General features: G+C 41.8%; 1 protein-coding gene across 4 annotated transcripts in view; it reads left to right on the forward strand.

Moving 5' to 3' along the window:
• The window catches only part of ACTN2 (actinin alpha 2), a 76603-nt gene extending 63778 nt beyond the window's left edge, over positions 1 to 12825 (forward strand). For 3 of the 4 annotated variants that reach the window (XM_032609117.1, XM_032609116.1, XM_032609118.1), the window contains 7 exons: positions 499 to 681; positions 3267 to 3401; positions 4319 to 4498; positions 5282 to 5428; positions 7364 to 7429; positions 8339 to 8497; positions 10688 to 10916. In XM_032609117.1, the coding sequence (XP_032465008.1) occupies positions 499 to 681; positions 3267 to 3401; positions 4319 to 4498; positions 5282 to 5428; positions 7364 to 7429; positions 8339 to 8497; positions 10688 to 10846 (1029 nt within the window). In that variant the 3' untranslated portion in view covers positions 10847 to 10916. Of the gene's footprint in view, positions 1 to 498; positions 682 to 3266; positions 3402 to 4318; positions 4499 to 5281; positions 5429 to 7363; positions 7430 to 8338; positions 8498 to 10687 lie in introns of all 4 variants that reach the window. The other variant, XM_032609115.1, reaches the window with a different exon arrangement.
• Positions 12826 to 17297: the final 4472 nt, after the last annotated feature.

Consider the following 17297-nt stretch of genomic DNA (forward strand, 5'->3'; position numbering starts at 1 on the left):
TAGGTGTACAGGCTTCAGTAGTTGTGGCACGCAGGCTCAGTAGTTGTGGCTCACGGGCTTAGTTGCTCCTCAGCATGTGGGATCTTCCTGGACCAGGGCTCGAACCCGTGTCCCCTGCATTGGCAGGCGGATTCTTAACCACTGCCCCACCAGGGAAGCCCTGATTTAAGTTCCATATGTCAGTGGCGAGTAAGACCTAAACAATAGCTGGGGATCATATAAGATGAAATCAAACATAATTTTTTAAAAAGAAAACAATTATTTTTTGAAGACTTTGGATTAATAGCCACCAAGGAGTCATCAGGAGATCTTTTTTTCCCTTTTTGAGGAACTTGACTTTTGTGCACCAGATAGCTTTTCTAATGACATCCAGAATTTGTCTTCCACTGGAGATTCCCGCAGTTATAAAGTCATTTATACGCATGCTGAAGGGAACAGCAAGCCTGTAAAATTCACACTGAAGTAAGTTGGGTTTTCTCCGCTCTGTCTCTGGCTTAGAGCTTGATCACCGCCCACGAGCAGTTCAAGGCCACGCTGCCCGAGGCCGACGGCGAGCGGCAGTCCATCCTGGCCATCCAGAACGAGGTGGAGAAGGTGATCCAGAGCTACAGCATCAGGATCAGCTCGAGCAACCCCTATAGCACTGTCACCGTGGACGAGATCCGGTCCAAGTGGGACAAGGTGGGTGACTGAGGGGGGAGGGGGCGAGGCTAACGTTCTCAAAGCCGAGGTGGAGGGAAGAGGTGAAGCCCTGGGGGAGTTAGAGTGACTGCGTGACATTGCCTCACGATCAGGGTTGTCTTCATAGACGTGTTAAAAGAGAAACTGAGGCATAGTAACAATTTTAAGTGTTTGAGCAAAACTCGATTCGAATTGGGCAGCATCCAGTCTAGCTGGCAGAAAGGGACTCCAAGGAGCTGAACAAAATGAAAGGCTTTTATAGGCAGAAGGGAGTAGGAACAGGGAAGTTATCTGGCCAAAAAAAGGCAGATTGGTTATTGCAGAGTTACTTTCCCTTAGGGGAGGGAAGGGGTCTACCCAGATGACTGATTGACTAAGATTCCATTTCTGGGAGAGTGGAAACTGTAATTAAGTTAAATCTTGGTCTGGTGGAGTGGGATTTAGCACTCGACTCTATTTTGGGCTTGTTTTTAACAGACGAAATATGTTATACTCTTAAATCCATTCAGCAGCTTCTGTGATTTGTAAGGAAAGAAAGTAGAAATGATTGTCCTTAAGGAAAACCTTATCAATGTTGGCAAACTCAGTACAGGTTATGATGCTAATACCATAAAGGAAACTATTTTTAAAACCCCAACTGAAAATTTCATGGTATCAGCTTGCCGCTAGTACTTCATTAAAGAATTTTTAGAATATGGGATAGACATGTCCCAAGTGTGTGTGAATTTTAAATGCGGGAAAATTACTTAGAAAACTGTATCTGGGGAACCAAAGGACTTCCTGCTAATTTTCTGCCTCTTATATTTGGGGAAACCGTACAGACTTAATTATAGTCCAATGGGATCATTTGAGCCTTCTTGTCTCATTCTTAAGAAAAGATTTATTTTCTTGTTTAAATCGAGGCACGATCATCTTAGTATGCTACTACATAGTCTTTAAGAAATCCACCATGTGCGTTTGAGGTGGCTTGCTATAAAAACACACATTCAGCAGTCGTTTAGTTATAAACGATGCAAAGAGGAAAAATAAAAAACAGGTATGGGAAAGAGAGTGTTCATCTGAGAGACCATAATTAGTTATTGTGTTTGACCTTAAAATTAGCTCTGTTCTTCTGACAGCCGGAGGGGAGAGGGAAACGTGTTGAGCTAAGTAGTTTCCTTGAAAAAAACAGGGAAATGTGTCATTTCTTAAAGTGAGACAAACTTTTCTCTTGTCACTAAGTTATAAAGCAAAATTCGCCAGAGGGAGTTTTGTAAAAGATACATTGAATAATAATGTCTTTAGCAGCAGTTTTGCCAACACACAGAAAAGCCTTCTTGAAGTAGCTCTTTTGTCTGTGGATTCAAAAAGAACTGAGACATAGCATTAAAGTGTAAATCACAGGGTACAAATGGAATGGAAAAGATGTAGGCAGGGTAGGATACTTTCCTGTGGTCCAACATCATATAGGACTGAGCTCCTGAAACTGGCAGGGGTTCTCAACTTTTTTTGTGTCTTGGATCCACTTGGTAGTCAGGGAAGCCCGTGGATCCCTTCTGATAATAATATGTGTAAATTCATAAAAAATATTTAAGATTACAAAGGAAATAAATTACATTAAAAATAGCTATTAAAGGGCTTCCCTGGTGGCGCAGTGGTTGAGAGTCTGCCTGCCGATGCAGGGGACACGAGTTTGCGCCCCGGTCCGGGAAGATCCCACATGCCGTGAAACGGCTGGGCCCGTGAGCCATGGCCACTGAGCCTGTGCATCCGGAGCCTGTGCTCCGCAACGGGAGAGGCCACAACAGTGAGAGGCCTGTGTACTGCAAAAAAAAAAAAAGTTAGTAAAATATATTTTATATATATATGTATAACTGAATCACTTTGCTGTACACGTGAAATTAACACAACACTGTAAATCAATGGTACTTGGATAAAAAGTAAATTTTAATGAAAGGCCATATATATATATATATATATATATATATATATATATTTAAAGTTGGGATATAGTAATGTATGTGCTTCTTTACTACCACATTTTAAACGATGATTTAATAGCAGGTCTAATAATTGTGAGTAGTGATGAGTGTATATGATATTTTGAGAGGCAGGCAGTAACTAATATATATGAGAATGTCTGTGATTTCTATTGTGATAAAGTCACAGTGGATTTGGTGCCCGCATTCATAATCAAAGGAAATGCTCATTTTCCATTAGGGGTGGTGAAAATAAGGATGCCACTTTTCCTTCATTCAAGTTCACAAATTCTCTGCACCCTGGACCCAGCTCCCCATAGGGTTAGTACTGCAGGCCAAGAGCCCCTGGCTAGAGGAACGGTCAGTGTCCCTCTTGCAGACTTAGCCAGTCTTTCAGCAGGCAGTGGAGGCACTGGGTGGCAGTTGAGGCTAGACTGAGCTCTTCCTTTAGTCCCTAAAGTAGGGACCCCACTCCCCTTCCCCTCCCTCCCTCTCCTCCCCTCCCCGCCACTCTCCCTCCCTCCCTCTCTGCTCCCACCCCTGCCCTTCAGCCACCACCACCGATCTTGGTCCCTCTTCCTAGACCACAGCTGGCCTCTAACCCCTGTTGCCCTTGAACCCTGGCAGGTGAAGCAGCTCGTGCCCATCCGGGACCAGTCGCTGCAGGAGGAGCTGGCCCGCCAGCATGCCAACGAGCGTCTGCGGCGCCAGTTCGCTGCACAGGCCAATGCTATTGGGCCCTGGATCCAGAACAAGATGGAGGTGGGTTAGTGCCCTTCAGAGGAAGCCTGTCACAGCCTCCAAATCGGTCCCTGAGCTGACACGACGACCCGTCTCCACTCAGTGCCGTGAGAGCACCATCCAGGTCTCCGTGGGCCTTACTCTTGATGGCCCCTGAGCTCTTGCAGCCTGGGTGCCCATGCGCGTCAGTGCGGGGCGGGGGGCAGGGAGGGCACCTGTGCACCAAAGTTGAGGCTGTTCTTGCTGCCATCCATTCATTCTGTCCTTAAGAATGGTGACGGGGCTCTTTCTCAGTTTTCAGCCTCTGCAGGGCCTAGAGTTTTAAACCGTCCATCCCTAATGAGTCACAAATACTTGGCATTTTCAGAACATTCAGGGAAAAGTAATCTTTGAATGACACTGATTGCTGGGTTCCTTTTATCACCAAGAAGAGCCAAGAGACGTTTATTGGCCTATGTATTCTTCTCCCGGCCTCCCTTTTGGTGATAAAATGTCAACTTTTTTCTTAAGAGGAGGACATCTAAAAATCTAGGAAATTCTTTTGACCGGTGATGAAGCATCCAGTGGTCTGAGATCTCCCTGGCAGCTGCATTCGTGCAGACCATCCCCTGGCCTCCTGCAGAAGAGGCAGCTCCAGCCTGGGGAGGCTTCTGTGTTCACTGGAAGAGGCCTAAATGGCTCCTTTCTTACCCGTCTTGCTTTGCTTTTATGGATCTTGGTGGGTTTGTTTTGTTTTTTCCCCATTCTCTAGACAGACTAGAAATAGAGCTTGCTTCATGTTGCAGTACTATCCTGTTTCCCACTTTATCTGAAAAAGCAAGTGTCTCTAGCTGCCGCCTGATGCCGGCATGGCATTGGAAGCAGAAGCAGGAAGGCCCCCGTAGTAACCTGAAAGGCCGGCTCACCTTGTTTTCTTCTCCTGTTCATGCCTCCACCAGGAGATTGCCCGAAGCTCCATCCAGATCACGGGAGCCCTGGAGGACCAGATGAATCAGCTGAAGCAGTACGAGCACAACATCATCAACTACAAGAACAACATCGACAAGCTGGAAGGTGACCATCAGCTCATCCAGGAGGCCCTGGTCTTCGACAACAAGCACACTAATTACACCATGGAGGTACAGCCACTGCACAGGCCTGCGGTGCTCTGGTTTCTGGTTGTGACCACTTCACCTTCTCAGGGTGTTTTCCTCCCACGTTGGTCTCCATCTGTTCCTGTTTTTGTTCTATAAGTATGAAAGGGATCATTAAACCTTTCCCGTTACTGTATGTGAAAAAGCTTTGTGAACTAGATCAAGCGCTACATAGTTGTTAATTATCATCACCATCCTCAACAACTTTATCATCATCATTATCACAACAACGAACCGAAATTGGACTATTACGTTTTGGCCAGTTTGACCCAATTTGATCTTGCAAATTGGCCAGTGGGTATAATCCAGGGCCCATCCTGCTATTTGGTAAACGCTAATGACAAATAATACACTGTACATTGTATATTTTATCTTCACAGTGCCAGTTGTCACTGCTAGAACCCTGGTCTCACTTCTGAGTATTTCCCACTATAGAATCTCGAAAAAAGTGGAAAAGTAGAATTTAAAAAAAAAAAAGCATAGGGAAGCTTTTTTTTACTTATCTCCCTTTGGATTGACTCAGCTCGGTGCTTTGTGACCGCCTGGAGGGGTGAGATAGGGAGGGTGGGTGGGAGGGAGACGCAAGAGGGAAGAGATATGGGAACATATGTGTATGTATAACTGATTCACTTTGTTATAAAGCAGAAACTAACACACCATTGTAAAGCAATTATACTCTAATAAAGGTGAAAAAAAAATGAAAATGAGGAGGCAAGATTGACCTGCTGGGAGGACCTGGAGCTGATCGTTTGATGTTTCCCTCGGTAGCACATTCGTGTGGGCTGGGAGCTGCTGCTGACGACCATTGCCAGAACCATCAATGAAGTGGAGACCCAGATCCTGATGAGAGATGCGAAGGGCATCACCCAGGAGCAGATGAATGAGTTCAGAGCCTCCTTCAACCACTTCGACAGGGTACCTCACTCCCTCTAGTTATTTGAAAGGCACCACTGGGGACATCAAAAGATGTATTTGAAATAATATTCATGCTATTATTTTAAGTTTTAATGTCCTTAAATGTTATGGGGAAACAGGACGATTAAGGCCAAAGGAAAAGAGCCTCTGAAATGAAATGTGCTAAGCTCTGATGTCGCTGAAGGTGACACAAAGTCTGGGTTTGTGGGCTGTTTTATACAGAGCACTTAACGAATGCCTTTGTAGTTGGGATCAACGCTAGATTTGTTCTAAGTGAAAGTGTATCCTTACCAAAATGTGGTTTTGGGATTTAGGACATTTTCTAAGTACTTAAATACAAAGCTGTAATGAACTTTTCCTAATTAACTATTTAGGTGAAGCACCTGATGAAAATTAGCCTACTCTTTTGCCATAAAATTTAATTTTCTTTTTTAATTAAGAAAATTGATTCATGGAATGTTGAAGGAAAATGCACCAACAAAATGGTGATCATATAAAAAGTTAAGGGCAGCTCTTAAAATATTATCTAGTATTTTGATTTGAATACAGTTGAGTAAAACCAGTTCTTCACAAGAAAATGCCCAGTTTGCTTATCATCTAGTTAAACGTGACTCCTAAGGCCACATTCCATTCCTTAAAAGATCCGTAACAAAGTAAGTATATTTCATTACTTTGCTTGGGACCCTGTTTATGGTTTACAGATATCAGTTAAATGGTTCTTAAAATGCCTCTGCTCTAGACCAGCCATATTCAGGCCTATCAAAGAGTTCAGAAAGTAGACTTCTGATCAGGGAGCTGAGGCATAAATAAAGAATTATACACAGAGTTGGACATTAAAGTTAGCTGGGCTTCAGCACAACTGTGCTGTACAAAACATGCTGTAACACTGACCTGACTTCCTTCAGGTTGAGTCATTTTCCTCCCGTGGAGGGAAATAATTGATCATCGTCCCTACACACATCCACCCGGGCTTATGCGAAGACAGCCCTCAATCGTTTGGGCCACCTCATAGGGAAAAAAACCCAAATTTATTTGAATCTAGGCTAACGAGACTGTCTTTTGCAACAAAAGTTCAAAGGCAGACAATGCAGAACCTGCCAAGTTTAATAGTTTAAGGATTTTTGTGTCTTGGAGGGACATGGGCCTGAGAGTAGCTGTGGGGTAGCTTTCCAGTGTGAGTCCTAGCCATGCTTTAATCTTTGGGGGAATTTTACAAGTGAGGACTGCCTGGGGCCACGAGAGCGTGAGGATTTCTCAGAACACTTAGAGTGTGTTCGGCCATCGGTGGGTGGCAGTGGGCAGCTCCTGACGAGGTCATTTTCACTGGCACTGGGTAGTCCCTCCTGCTTTCTTGAATGTGTGGTCTCCTTTCATTCTTGACTGCTGTTTACCCTCCTTTCCTCCTTTTTAAGAAATTATTTTCTAACATCCCTGTGTCAGGTCTGTCCTTCCTCTAAGTCAGTGATGACATTTACAAATTATTTGGCAAATCTCAAAGTGTCCCTTCTTGTATTGGATTTTGTTCCCTGGTCAAGTAGAGTTTTTTATTTTGCCTCTAACTCTCAACTTCTTTTTATTTATTTGTTTATATAATTTATTTATTTGGCTGCTTTGGGTCTTTGTTGCTGCGTGCAGGCTTTCTCTAGTTCTGGCGAGCGGGGTCTACTCTTCACTGCAGTGTGCAAGCTTCTCACTGCGGTGGCTTCTCTTGTTGCGGAGCACGGGCTCTGGGCATGTGGCCTTCGGTAGCTGTGGCTCGTGGGCTCTGGAGCGCAGGGTCAGTAGTTGTGGCGCACAGGCTTAGTTGCTCCGCGGCATGTGGGATCTTCCCTGCCCAGGGCTCGAACCTGTGTCCCCTGCATTGGCAGGCGGATTCTTAACCACTGCTCCACCAGGGAAGCCCTCAACTTCTTTGTTCTTTGTATTTGTCGGCAGAGGAAGAATGGCCTGATGGATCATGAGGATTTCAGAGCCTGCCTGATCTCCATGGGTTATGACTTGGTAAGACAGAAGTTGAAAATTTTACTACCATGTGATATTCTATTGAGCTTAGATTTGTATTATAGGAGACAACTGCCTTAAACTATGGCAGCTCATTTGGGGTTCGTTGACTTACATTGTCTAGGGTAACATTTTTGAAGGTTTGCCTGGTACCATATAAAAATAACTTCACAGAGCCAGAACATGTATTTTCATTCAGTCATCGGTCAGCTGGTTTTCTCCTAGTGAAGGAAGAGAACATAAACTTTCCTGATGATTTTTAAACAGCTTTAAGTGAGAGATAATTCACATACCATACAATTCACCCATTGAGGGTATACACTTCAGTGTCTTTTCTTGCTGATTTTAAAGTATTTTTTCCTCTAGTATTTTAGAAGATAAAAAGTTTTTAGTAAAAATCAGCTAAGAAATCTTACATTTCCCTGTGGGCTGTGAGTGTGCCCTTATACCCTCACTTCTCTATTACCTGCTGATGTGTAATGTTGAAAATGAGCTGCTTTGATTCCTCTCAGAACTGTCAAATAAGCATCACGAGAACCCTTTTCTGACCTGCCTTCTCTTTTGCAGTATTATTCTTCTCAACTGTAGTCTGAGAAAAGGCCTAACCCTCTTTGAATTCCTCTTCCATAACTATATTAAGTCCCAACGGCAACATGGGTTAGAGAGAGGAAGGAATTCTGACATTCAGGAGCTTCTGGGTTGATGCTACAGCAACGTTTAAAAATCATTTGACGGCAGTAAACTTAAGTCACCCATAAGGGGAATCTGTTCCAAAAGTGGAAGGGAAGTGCAGGGACTATGTAAGTTTTCCAGCAGAAAGGAACTTGCATGCCAACAGGTAAAAGCAGGAGAACGGCACTGCTGAGAGTTGTCGGTTGAAGTGAATGTTTCTTTGCAACCTTGCCTCAGGGTGAAGCTGAGTTTGCCCGCATCATGACCCTGGTGGATCCCAACGGGCAGGGCACCGTCACCTTCCAATCCTTCATTGACTTCATGACCAGAGAGACGGCCGACACCGACACCGCCGAGCAGGTCATCGCCTCCTTCCGAATCCTGGCTTCCGACAAGGTCTGCATGGACATGTTTTCTTCTGCTTTTGTGACAGCCCACTGCTTCATTCTAATCAAAAAGGAAACAGCATTGCAAATAATAACCATTTTGATGTATTGCATTTTGTATCACAACAGCACTGAATTCAGAAATCACGTAAATATAACAGTGATGCCCCCAGAACAGGTTAAACACAGACATTCTGTCCTGGCATTTGTGCTTGTCCTTACGGGGAGTTTTATAGAAGGAACCAAGAGTACATATTTTGCAGTTTTTTTGTGTGTTTTTCTGGTTCGACCCTACTTCACATTCTGGGTTCACATTCTGGGTTGGTAGATACGACTCTGAAAGAAGGAACAATGCAATTCAGATGTTATAAAACTGAGAACCTTCTCTCAAGGATCAATGACCCTGACACTGTGCCCCGCCCCTGGAGCAAAGTTAAATAGAGCCATTCATTCATTTAAAAAATTGGCTACTTTTTCATTATCTGAAGCCTAGAAATTAAGTAGGAGTTTAATTGCAAATACAGAATTTTCAAATCTCTTTCCCAAAACAATATAAAAACATCTCAGTATGTATAAACTCAATTTGGGCTGTGATTCCTTTACCCTGTGTTCTAGCTGAGAGGGAAAGGAAGTTAGGATTCTAAAACACATGGGACTTGCCCTGCAGTCTACTGGTTAAGACTCCACCTTCCAATGCACGGGGCGTGGGTTTGATCCCTGGTTGGGGAACTAAGATCCTACATGTTGTGCAGTACAGCCAAAAAAAAAAAGAAACGCATCAACATGGCCATGTTTATTACCTTAAAAAACCCTTATCAGACAAGAAAAACTATGTTTAAAATAATTACGTTTGTTTTAAAATGAATCCTTTATCATGGGGATAGGGGTGGAGGGGAGGAAGTCCAACTGATGTAGGAGATAATAAACCAAGGCTTATTTAACCCCCCAAAAAACCCTACTATAAATTACAATATGATATTTGCTATTTATCTTGACCAGCCAATCATTTTTTTTAAATAAATTTACTTATTTATTTACTTTTGGCTGTGTTGGGTCTTCGTTGCTGTATGTGGGCTTTCTCTAGCTGCGGTGAGCGGGGGCTACTCTTGGCTTCTCTTGTTGTGGACCACGGGCTCTAGGCGGGCAGGCTTCAGTATTTGTCATACGCGAGCTCAGTAGTTGTGGCTCGTGGGCTCTAGAGCGCAGGCTCTGTAGTTGTGGTGCACGGCTTAGTTGCTCCACAGCATGCGGGATCTTCCCGGACCAGGGCTAGAACCTGTGTTCCCTTCGTTGGCAGGCGGATTCTTTTTTTTTTTGCGGTATGCGGGCCTCTCACTGTTGTGGCCTCTCCCGTTGTGGAGCACAGGCTCCAGACGCGCAGGCTTAGCGGCCATGGCTCACGGGCCCAGCTGCTCCGCAGCATGTGGGATCCTCCCGGACCGGGGCACAAACCTGTATCCCCTGCATCGGCAGGCGGACTCTCAACCACTGTGCCGCCAGGGAAGCCCAGCCAATCTGTTTTATGAGAACTACCCTATTTCCTCTTGGACATTTGACATGAAAAAGAAAAAAAAAAAAAAGACTCCATTGTTCAATGTCAGTTTTGTTTTGTTTTAGAAAGAGCTTTTCTCCAGTGGTAACATGGTGCTAGCTTTTAATAAACTGTGTAGGAAAGTGACTCCATTTTCTAAAAGCACACATCACATATATTTTAAAAAAACAACCACATTGATAATTTCAAATTAAATAATCCTGCGTTTTCATCAGCATATGATGTAAACCAGCCTACCCTTAATCTTTCTGGTATGAAATTTACGTCATAGTATTTTTCACTTGCATTATGGCTCAATTCAAGAAGTACTGACGGTACTGCTCCCTTTGCCTTCATGGAGTATATTAAATTTCCTGCTGGCTAGATGATGAATTACAGGTAAAACTCAGCCTTTTGTTGGTTGTCCAGTACTGTGCACATTAGACACCCTGCCTTTAGTCCTTTTTATTTTTAATTTATTGCCTTTAATTTTTATTTCATATTGGAGTATAGTTGATTAACAATGTTGTATTAATTTCAGGTGTACAGCAAAGTGATTCAGTTAGTCCTTTTTTAAAATTACACAAATGCAAGCAGTGTATTTAAACCATTTATGTTCCTGTGTTTTCTGCAGTTGATTTTGCAAACACACGTGTATTTTTTTTCCAGCCGTACATCCTGGCGGAGGAGCTGCGCCGAGAACTGCCTCCTGACCAGGCCCAGTACTGCATCAAGAGGATGCCTGCCTACTCGGGCCCAGGAAGCGTGCCTGGAGCCCTGGATTACGCCGCCTTCTCCTCCGCGCTGTACGGGGAGAGTGATCTGTGAGGCCGGGGTTCTGTAATCGCTGGTCCCAGCAGGACGCAATAAAAGCTCGTTATAGTTTGTTTCTTGGAAACTTTGACAAGCTTTTTTCAGTTAAGAGAGAGAAAACTTTTTTTGCAGCTCAGTTATTGCCAGCAATGTAATATGGCTGAGGTTTTTCCAGTAGATGACATAGCATACTTAACAAATAAGTTTATTTCTGAGATTCTAGCCAAATGCAATGAAATATCAGGGGTTTTGTTGGTTTCTTTGATAAAGCAAAGCAAATTACTTGAGTAGTGTGAATTTAGGAAGACCCAGGGACAGAAGAAATGTACAAAATGGGAAAATTCCAAAATACCCAAGATTCAAGAGCAGAAAAATAATAGTAAATGTTTGATACTTTAAAAAATATTCTTCATATATATAATATACTTATATGGTTATCGCTAGGGGAATATATTTGGGATACCGGTGTTTTACTTTCTTGCTTATCCAAAGATTAGCTTTGTTTAAGATAAATGGTACTGTCACCTCTTTAGCTGAATTTAATATTGTGAGATGGAACTTCCAGGGAATAGAAACAGACTACCCAAAAGATCTTTAGTACTTAAAACATTTTAGATAGAAATTATAGTCAGCTCTTCATTATTTAGGACTATGTAGTCTAATTAGTGGGTTTCAATGCCTTACTCATCCTCCAAAGTAGGGACCTCAGGAAACATGGAAGTCAGTTTAATTGCTGGGGAAGAAGATGGAATCACTAGGTAAAATGATTTTTTTAGGATTATTTATTGATTCCAGGTTTCTGTACTTTGTCTAGAGCTTGTTAGTATGTTAGGTTCTCAAGAGATGACCGTACATAAGTGCTCTGTTTTTAAACAAACAGGTGTTGATAGTAGTTCATAGCGGGGACAAGTCAAAAACTGGTACCTTTATAAGCTCTCCAGGCAGAACTTCTCCTTTATACCTTGAGTTTTATGATATGGTGAAGAGAAGGCATTGGAAGGGAAGAGTTAGTACGAAAGGACTAGTTCTCAACAACAGCAGAGGTAAGTTCTTTCACTGTAGAGCCTTTACATACTTCAGGTGAATTCATTTCGTGTAGTAGGAGTTCCTAGATGTTTCTGCCAGCACTCAGAGCATGTTCCCGCTGTGATTGGATGATGCATCCTAACACATCCTGCGTCTGGCTCTGTCCGTGTGGAAGCCCCATGCAGAAGATGCCAGTGGCTCCCACCATCAGCTAGATCTGTCAGTGTTCGTTCATTTTCCTGCTTGTGCTACCGTATGCTGTACCTCCCCTGTTTTTCCATCTTGTTGACAGCTTATAGAGGATAAAGCAGGCATTCTTTTTATATCTGAGTCCTTAATGATCAGGACATGAATTATAAACAAAAACAGTTGTAAACAGCAATTAAAGTGTCACTAGAAAAGCAGTAATGTGTTACCTACAGTTTGTTTCCTCAGATTTTTGTAGATTTCCACCAGTAGTTGGAAATGTGATATTTTCCATTCATGACTGTCTGGTAACTTAATACCTTTACACAGTTGGCCCTCTTAGAACTTTCAACCTTTATAAATTTCATTTAATTTGCTTCATTTTATTAAGTAGTTGATAGTTTACAAATTCCTGAAATATCTAAGTCCTTGAGTTCAGTGCCAAACACTTTTGGGGTGTCATTTAGATGAACTGTGACTCTTTATTTTACTTCAAGCAGGTGCTATATTCCAGCCATAAACATTAAGGAAAAAATGGGAAGTTGTTCTGCCTTTGAGGCTACTAGGGGGATTTGTGGTGTTTTAGAATGGGTATAGGTAGTTCATCTACCTAAAACTTTAATTTCTTTACAACATTCAGGCAAGAGAATGGATCAATACTGTCTGCTAATAAATGAAAAAAGGAAATAAACTCTGAAAACACTTAACATGTTTATACTCTCATTTTAGAAGTTATTTTTATTTCTGAAGCTGAATTATTAAATTTAATTTGTAAAAGAAAAGGAATCCCTGTTTTTTATTATTTCAAAGAATAACCAGCTTCTTTGGTTAACCACAGACTTTTCTCTGGTAAAATTTCCATCATCATTAAAAACTCTCATTTGGTTTAGTATTTGCCTTCCTTAAATTATTAGAGACTGGCTTGTTGGGTAAAGGGTAAATTTGAGATGAGGAATTAAGGTTTGACTCAGTTAGAGGTGAGTGATAAATGGATTAGGAAACTAAATGGATTAGGAAGACATTTTTACCCAGGAGATCACTTCAGAGTCCCCAGTAGGTATTTTGATTAGGATCAGAAAACCCATGTGAGGTGTCTCTGTTCTTCTGCCTCTGCCTTAGGCCACGCCCTTATCTCCTATTTGGACTATTGCAACAGCCTCCTTAAAATCATGTCTTCGTTTTCTTCCGTGGATCTTGGAATGCTTGTTATTACCATGCATGAAAGAATATTCTGTCGTAAAACCACCTCAGCTCTCTATGGGGGTGGAAGGTGGGTGTTGGTCTTTGCCTCTCTCCTGGGCACTCCACCTGCACACCGCTCACTGTCAGACCAGTCCTCCTATCAAACATTTTCATCAAGCACCTCCTTCATGTACCAACCAGCCCTCCTCTTACCTGGCTGAGATCAACCTTGAGAAAGCTGACAGCAAGCTCAGGAGTATCCATCATGTCTATTCTTCCAGTGAGCTGCCCTGCAGACAGCCCTCACCCAGGGGCCACGGTCCCTGGGAAATTTCTGGGGACCTAAGCCCTGGGGCAGAAAAAGACAAGCTTTGGCCAGTGGTGGGCACTGGCGTAAAGCAGGTGCAAGCACTGACTGAGGCCATATGTCCCTTGCTAAAAAAAAAAAAAGAAGCTTAAGAGTTGAGACATTATCATTTATTCAACAAAGATTTATTGAGCTCCTGCTGTATGCAGGCACTGTGATAAAGAGTGGGGATCCAAAGATAAATAAGGCATGGTCCCTGTCTTTAAAGAACTTGCAGTCTGGGCTTCCCTGGTGGCGCAGTGGTTAAGAATCCGCCTGCCAATGCAGGGGACACGGGTTAGATCCCTGGGCCAGGATGATCCCACATGCTGTGGAGCAACTAAGCCCGTGCACCACAACTACTGAGCCTGTGCTCTAGAGCCCACGAGCCACAGCTACTTAGCCCACGTGCCACAACTACTGAAGCCCGCGTGCCTAGAGCCCATGCTCCACAACAAAAGAAGCCACCGCAAGGAGAAGCCTGTGAACCACAATGAAGAGTAGCCCCTGCTTGCTGCAACTAGAGAAAGCCGGCGCACAGCAACGAAGACCCAACGCAGCCAAAGATAAATAAAATAATTTTTAAAAAAAAGAACTTGCAGTCTACTGGGGATAAAGAACTTCAATTCTACAATCTCATTGGACACCGGACTTTTAAGGAAAGACTTCCCAGCAAGGAGGGGATTTAAAGAAACAGGATCTATTTTTCCCCTTGTGGGAGCCAAACATTTAAGGAAATCTTTGTAAGGTCAAAGACTGACTGCAGAAACAATGGAAGAGAAACTTCAGTGATCGTATCTAATAAGGAATACAAACTTTGCAAAATTAGTTTGGAAAATTCACATGGCTCTAGACCTCAACAAGCAAAAACTAGCAATCCCTGTGGAGTTGGAGAATTAGATTTCCAGAATTACCAAAACATTATACTCAGAATGTTCAGTTCTCAACAAAAAAGTTACAAAACATACTAAGAAACAGGAAAGTATGATCCATTCATTGGAAGTAAAGAATTGGACAGCAATCATCCCTGAGTAATTCAGATATTAGAATTATTAATCAAGTCATTTAATCAACTATCTTAAATGTGTTCAAAGAGATAAAGGAAACCATGGACAGAGGAACTAAAGGAAATCAGGAAAATAGTGTATGAATAAAAGGAGGGTATCAATAAAGATATAGAAATGATCAAAAAGAACCACACTGAAATTCTAGTGTTGAAAAGCACAATAACTGAATTGAAAAACTCACTAGAGGGATTTAATAGAAGATTTGAGCCGACAGAGGAAAGGATCAGCAAACTTCAAGATAAGACATTTGAAATTACCCAGAAAAAGAATATGATAATATGCAACACCTCTGCATGATAAAAACATTCAATAAACTAGGAATAGAAGGAAACTTCCTTAATGTGATAAAGGCCGTATGAAACGAAAAACACATAGCTAATATTATACTCAACATTGAAAGACTGAGGGCTTCCCTGGTGGCGCAGTGGTTGAGAGTCCACCTGCCGATGCAGGGGACATGGGTTCGTGCCCTGGTCCGGGAAGATCCCACATGCTGCGGAGCGGCTGGGCCCATGAGCCATGGCCGATGAGCCTGCGCATCCGGAGCCTGTGCTCCACAATGGGAGAGGCCACAACAGGCCCACACACCGCAAAAAAAAAAAAAAGACTGAAAGCTTTTCCTTTAAGATCAAGAACAAGACAAGGGTTCCTTCTTTCACCACTTCTATTAAAGAATTGGAAGTTGTGGCCAGAACAATTAGGCAAGAAAAAGAAATAAAAGACATTCAAATTGGAAAGAAAGTGAAATTATCTCTGTGCTACAGATGATATGATTTTGGATGTAGAAAATCCTAATGAATCCACAAAAACATTGTTAGAGCAAATAAATGAATTCAGCAAGGTTGCAGATACAACTGATTTTGAGGTGTTGATGTTGTATTTCTACACACTTGCAATTAACAATCTGAAATGGAACTTACGAAGTAATTCCATTTACAACTTCATTAAAAAGAATAAAATACTTAGGAATAGATTTAACCAAAGAGGTGAAAGACTTGCACACTGAAAACTATAAAACATTGCTAAAAGAGATTAAGGAAGACCAAATAAATCTCATGCTCATGTCCTGGAATATTGTGTGATGTCAATATTACCCAAGGCAATCTATAGATTCAATGCCATCCATATCAAAATTCGAATGGCATTTTTTTTTTTACAGAAACAGTCACCCTAAAATTTATATGAACTCTCAAAGAACCCCAAATAGCCAAAACTATCTTAAAAGAGAAAAAAAAAAGCACAAAGTTGAAGGACACACACTTTCTGATTTCAAAACTTACTACAAAGCTAAACAGTGTGGTACTGGCATAAGAACAGACATATAGGCCAATGGAATAGAGAACTGAGGAATAATTCAATGTGGAAAAGATAGGCCTTTCAACAAATAGTGCTGGGAAAATTTGGATTCCACATGCAAAAGAATAAATTTGGACTTTTATGTTACACCCTGCACAAAAATTAACTAAAAATGGATCAAAGACCTAAACTTAGTAGCTAAAACTCTAAAAATCTTAGAAGAAAACACGGGAAAATTTTCATCACACTGGATTTAGCAATGACTTAGATATGACACCAAAAGCACAAGTAATAAAAAAATAGATAAACTGGACTTCAACAAAATTAAAAGCTTTTATGCGTTAAAGGACACTATCAAGACAGTGAGAAGATAACCCACAGAATGGGAGAAAATATTCACAAATCATGTATCTGATAAGGGATTAATATCCAGAATACACAATTTCCACAATACAACAACAAAAAATAACCCAATTCAAAAGTGGGCAAAGAATTTAAGTAGATATTTTTCCAAAGAAGATATACAAATGGCCAATAAACACATGAAAAGTTGTTTAACGTCACTAATCATTAGGGAAATGCAAATCAAAACCACAATGAGATTCCATTTTACTCCTATTAGGATGGCTATTAACAATAAAATGAAAAATAACAAGTGTTGGCAAGGATACAGAGAAATTAGAACCCTTGTATATTGCTAGTAGAAACGTAAAATGCTGCAGCCACTATGGAAAACAGTCTGTTCCTCAAAAAGCTATACCAATACCACCAAAATCCACTTAATTATATGCCTTAAATAGGTGAACTGCATGATATGTGAATTATATTTCAATAAAGCTGTTAAAAAAAAAAGACAATGCAGCAATCAGCTTCGAGGGGAAAAGGTTGTGTATCAAGAATTTCATAGGCAGCCAGTTAGTTGTGCATGTAACTGAACAGTAGAAAGACATTTTACATATGGCAGAGTTTAGAACGTCTATTATCTATGTGCCCTTCAAAAAATTACTTGCAGCCAAGTAATAGCCTTTTCCTTCCTACCCATTTGTCTTAGTCCATTTGGGCTGCTCTAACAAAATACCATGGGCTAGGTAGCTTATTAACAACAGATATTTCTCACAGTTCTGGAGGCTGAGAAGTTCAAGATCATGGTGTCAGCATGGTCAGGTGAGAACCCTGTTCTTGGTTGCAGACTTCCCTTTATATCCTCACACGGCAGAAGGGACAGAGGAGCCCTGCTGGGCCTCTCCTATAAGACCCCAAATTCCATTCCTGTGGGTTCCACCCTCATGACCTAGCCACTTCCCAAAGCCCCATCTCCTAATACCATCACATTGGGCATTAGGATTTCAACATATGAATTTGA

Source organism: Phocoena sinus, chromosome 16, assembly GCF_008692025.1.
Source record: "Phocoena sinus isolate mPhoSin1 chromosome 16, mPhoSin1.pri, whole genome shotgun sequence".
Classification (NCBI taxonomy): Eukaryota; Metazoa; Chordata; class Mammalia; order Artiodactyla; family Phocoenidae; genus Phocoena; species Phocoena sinus.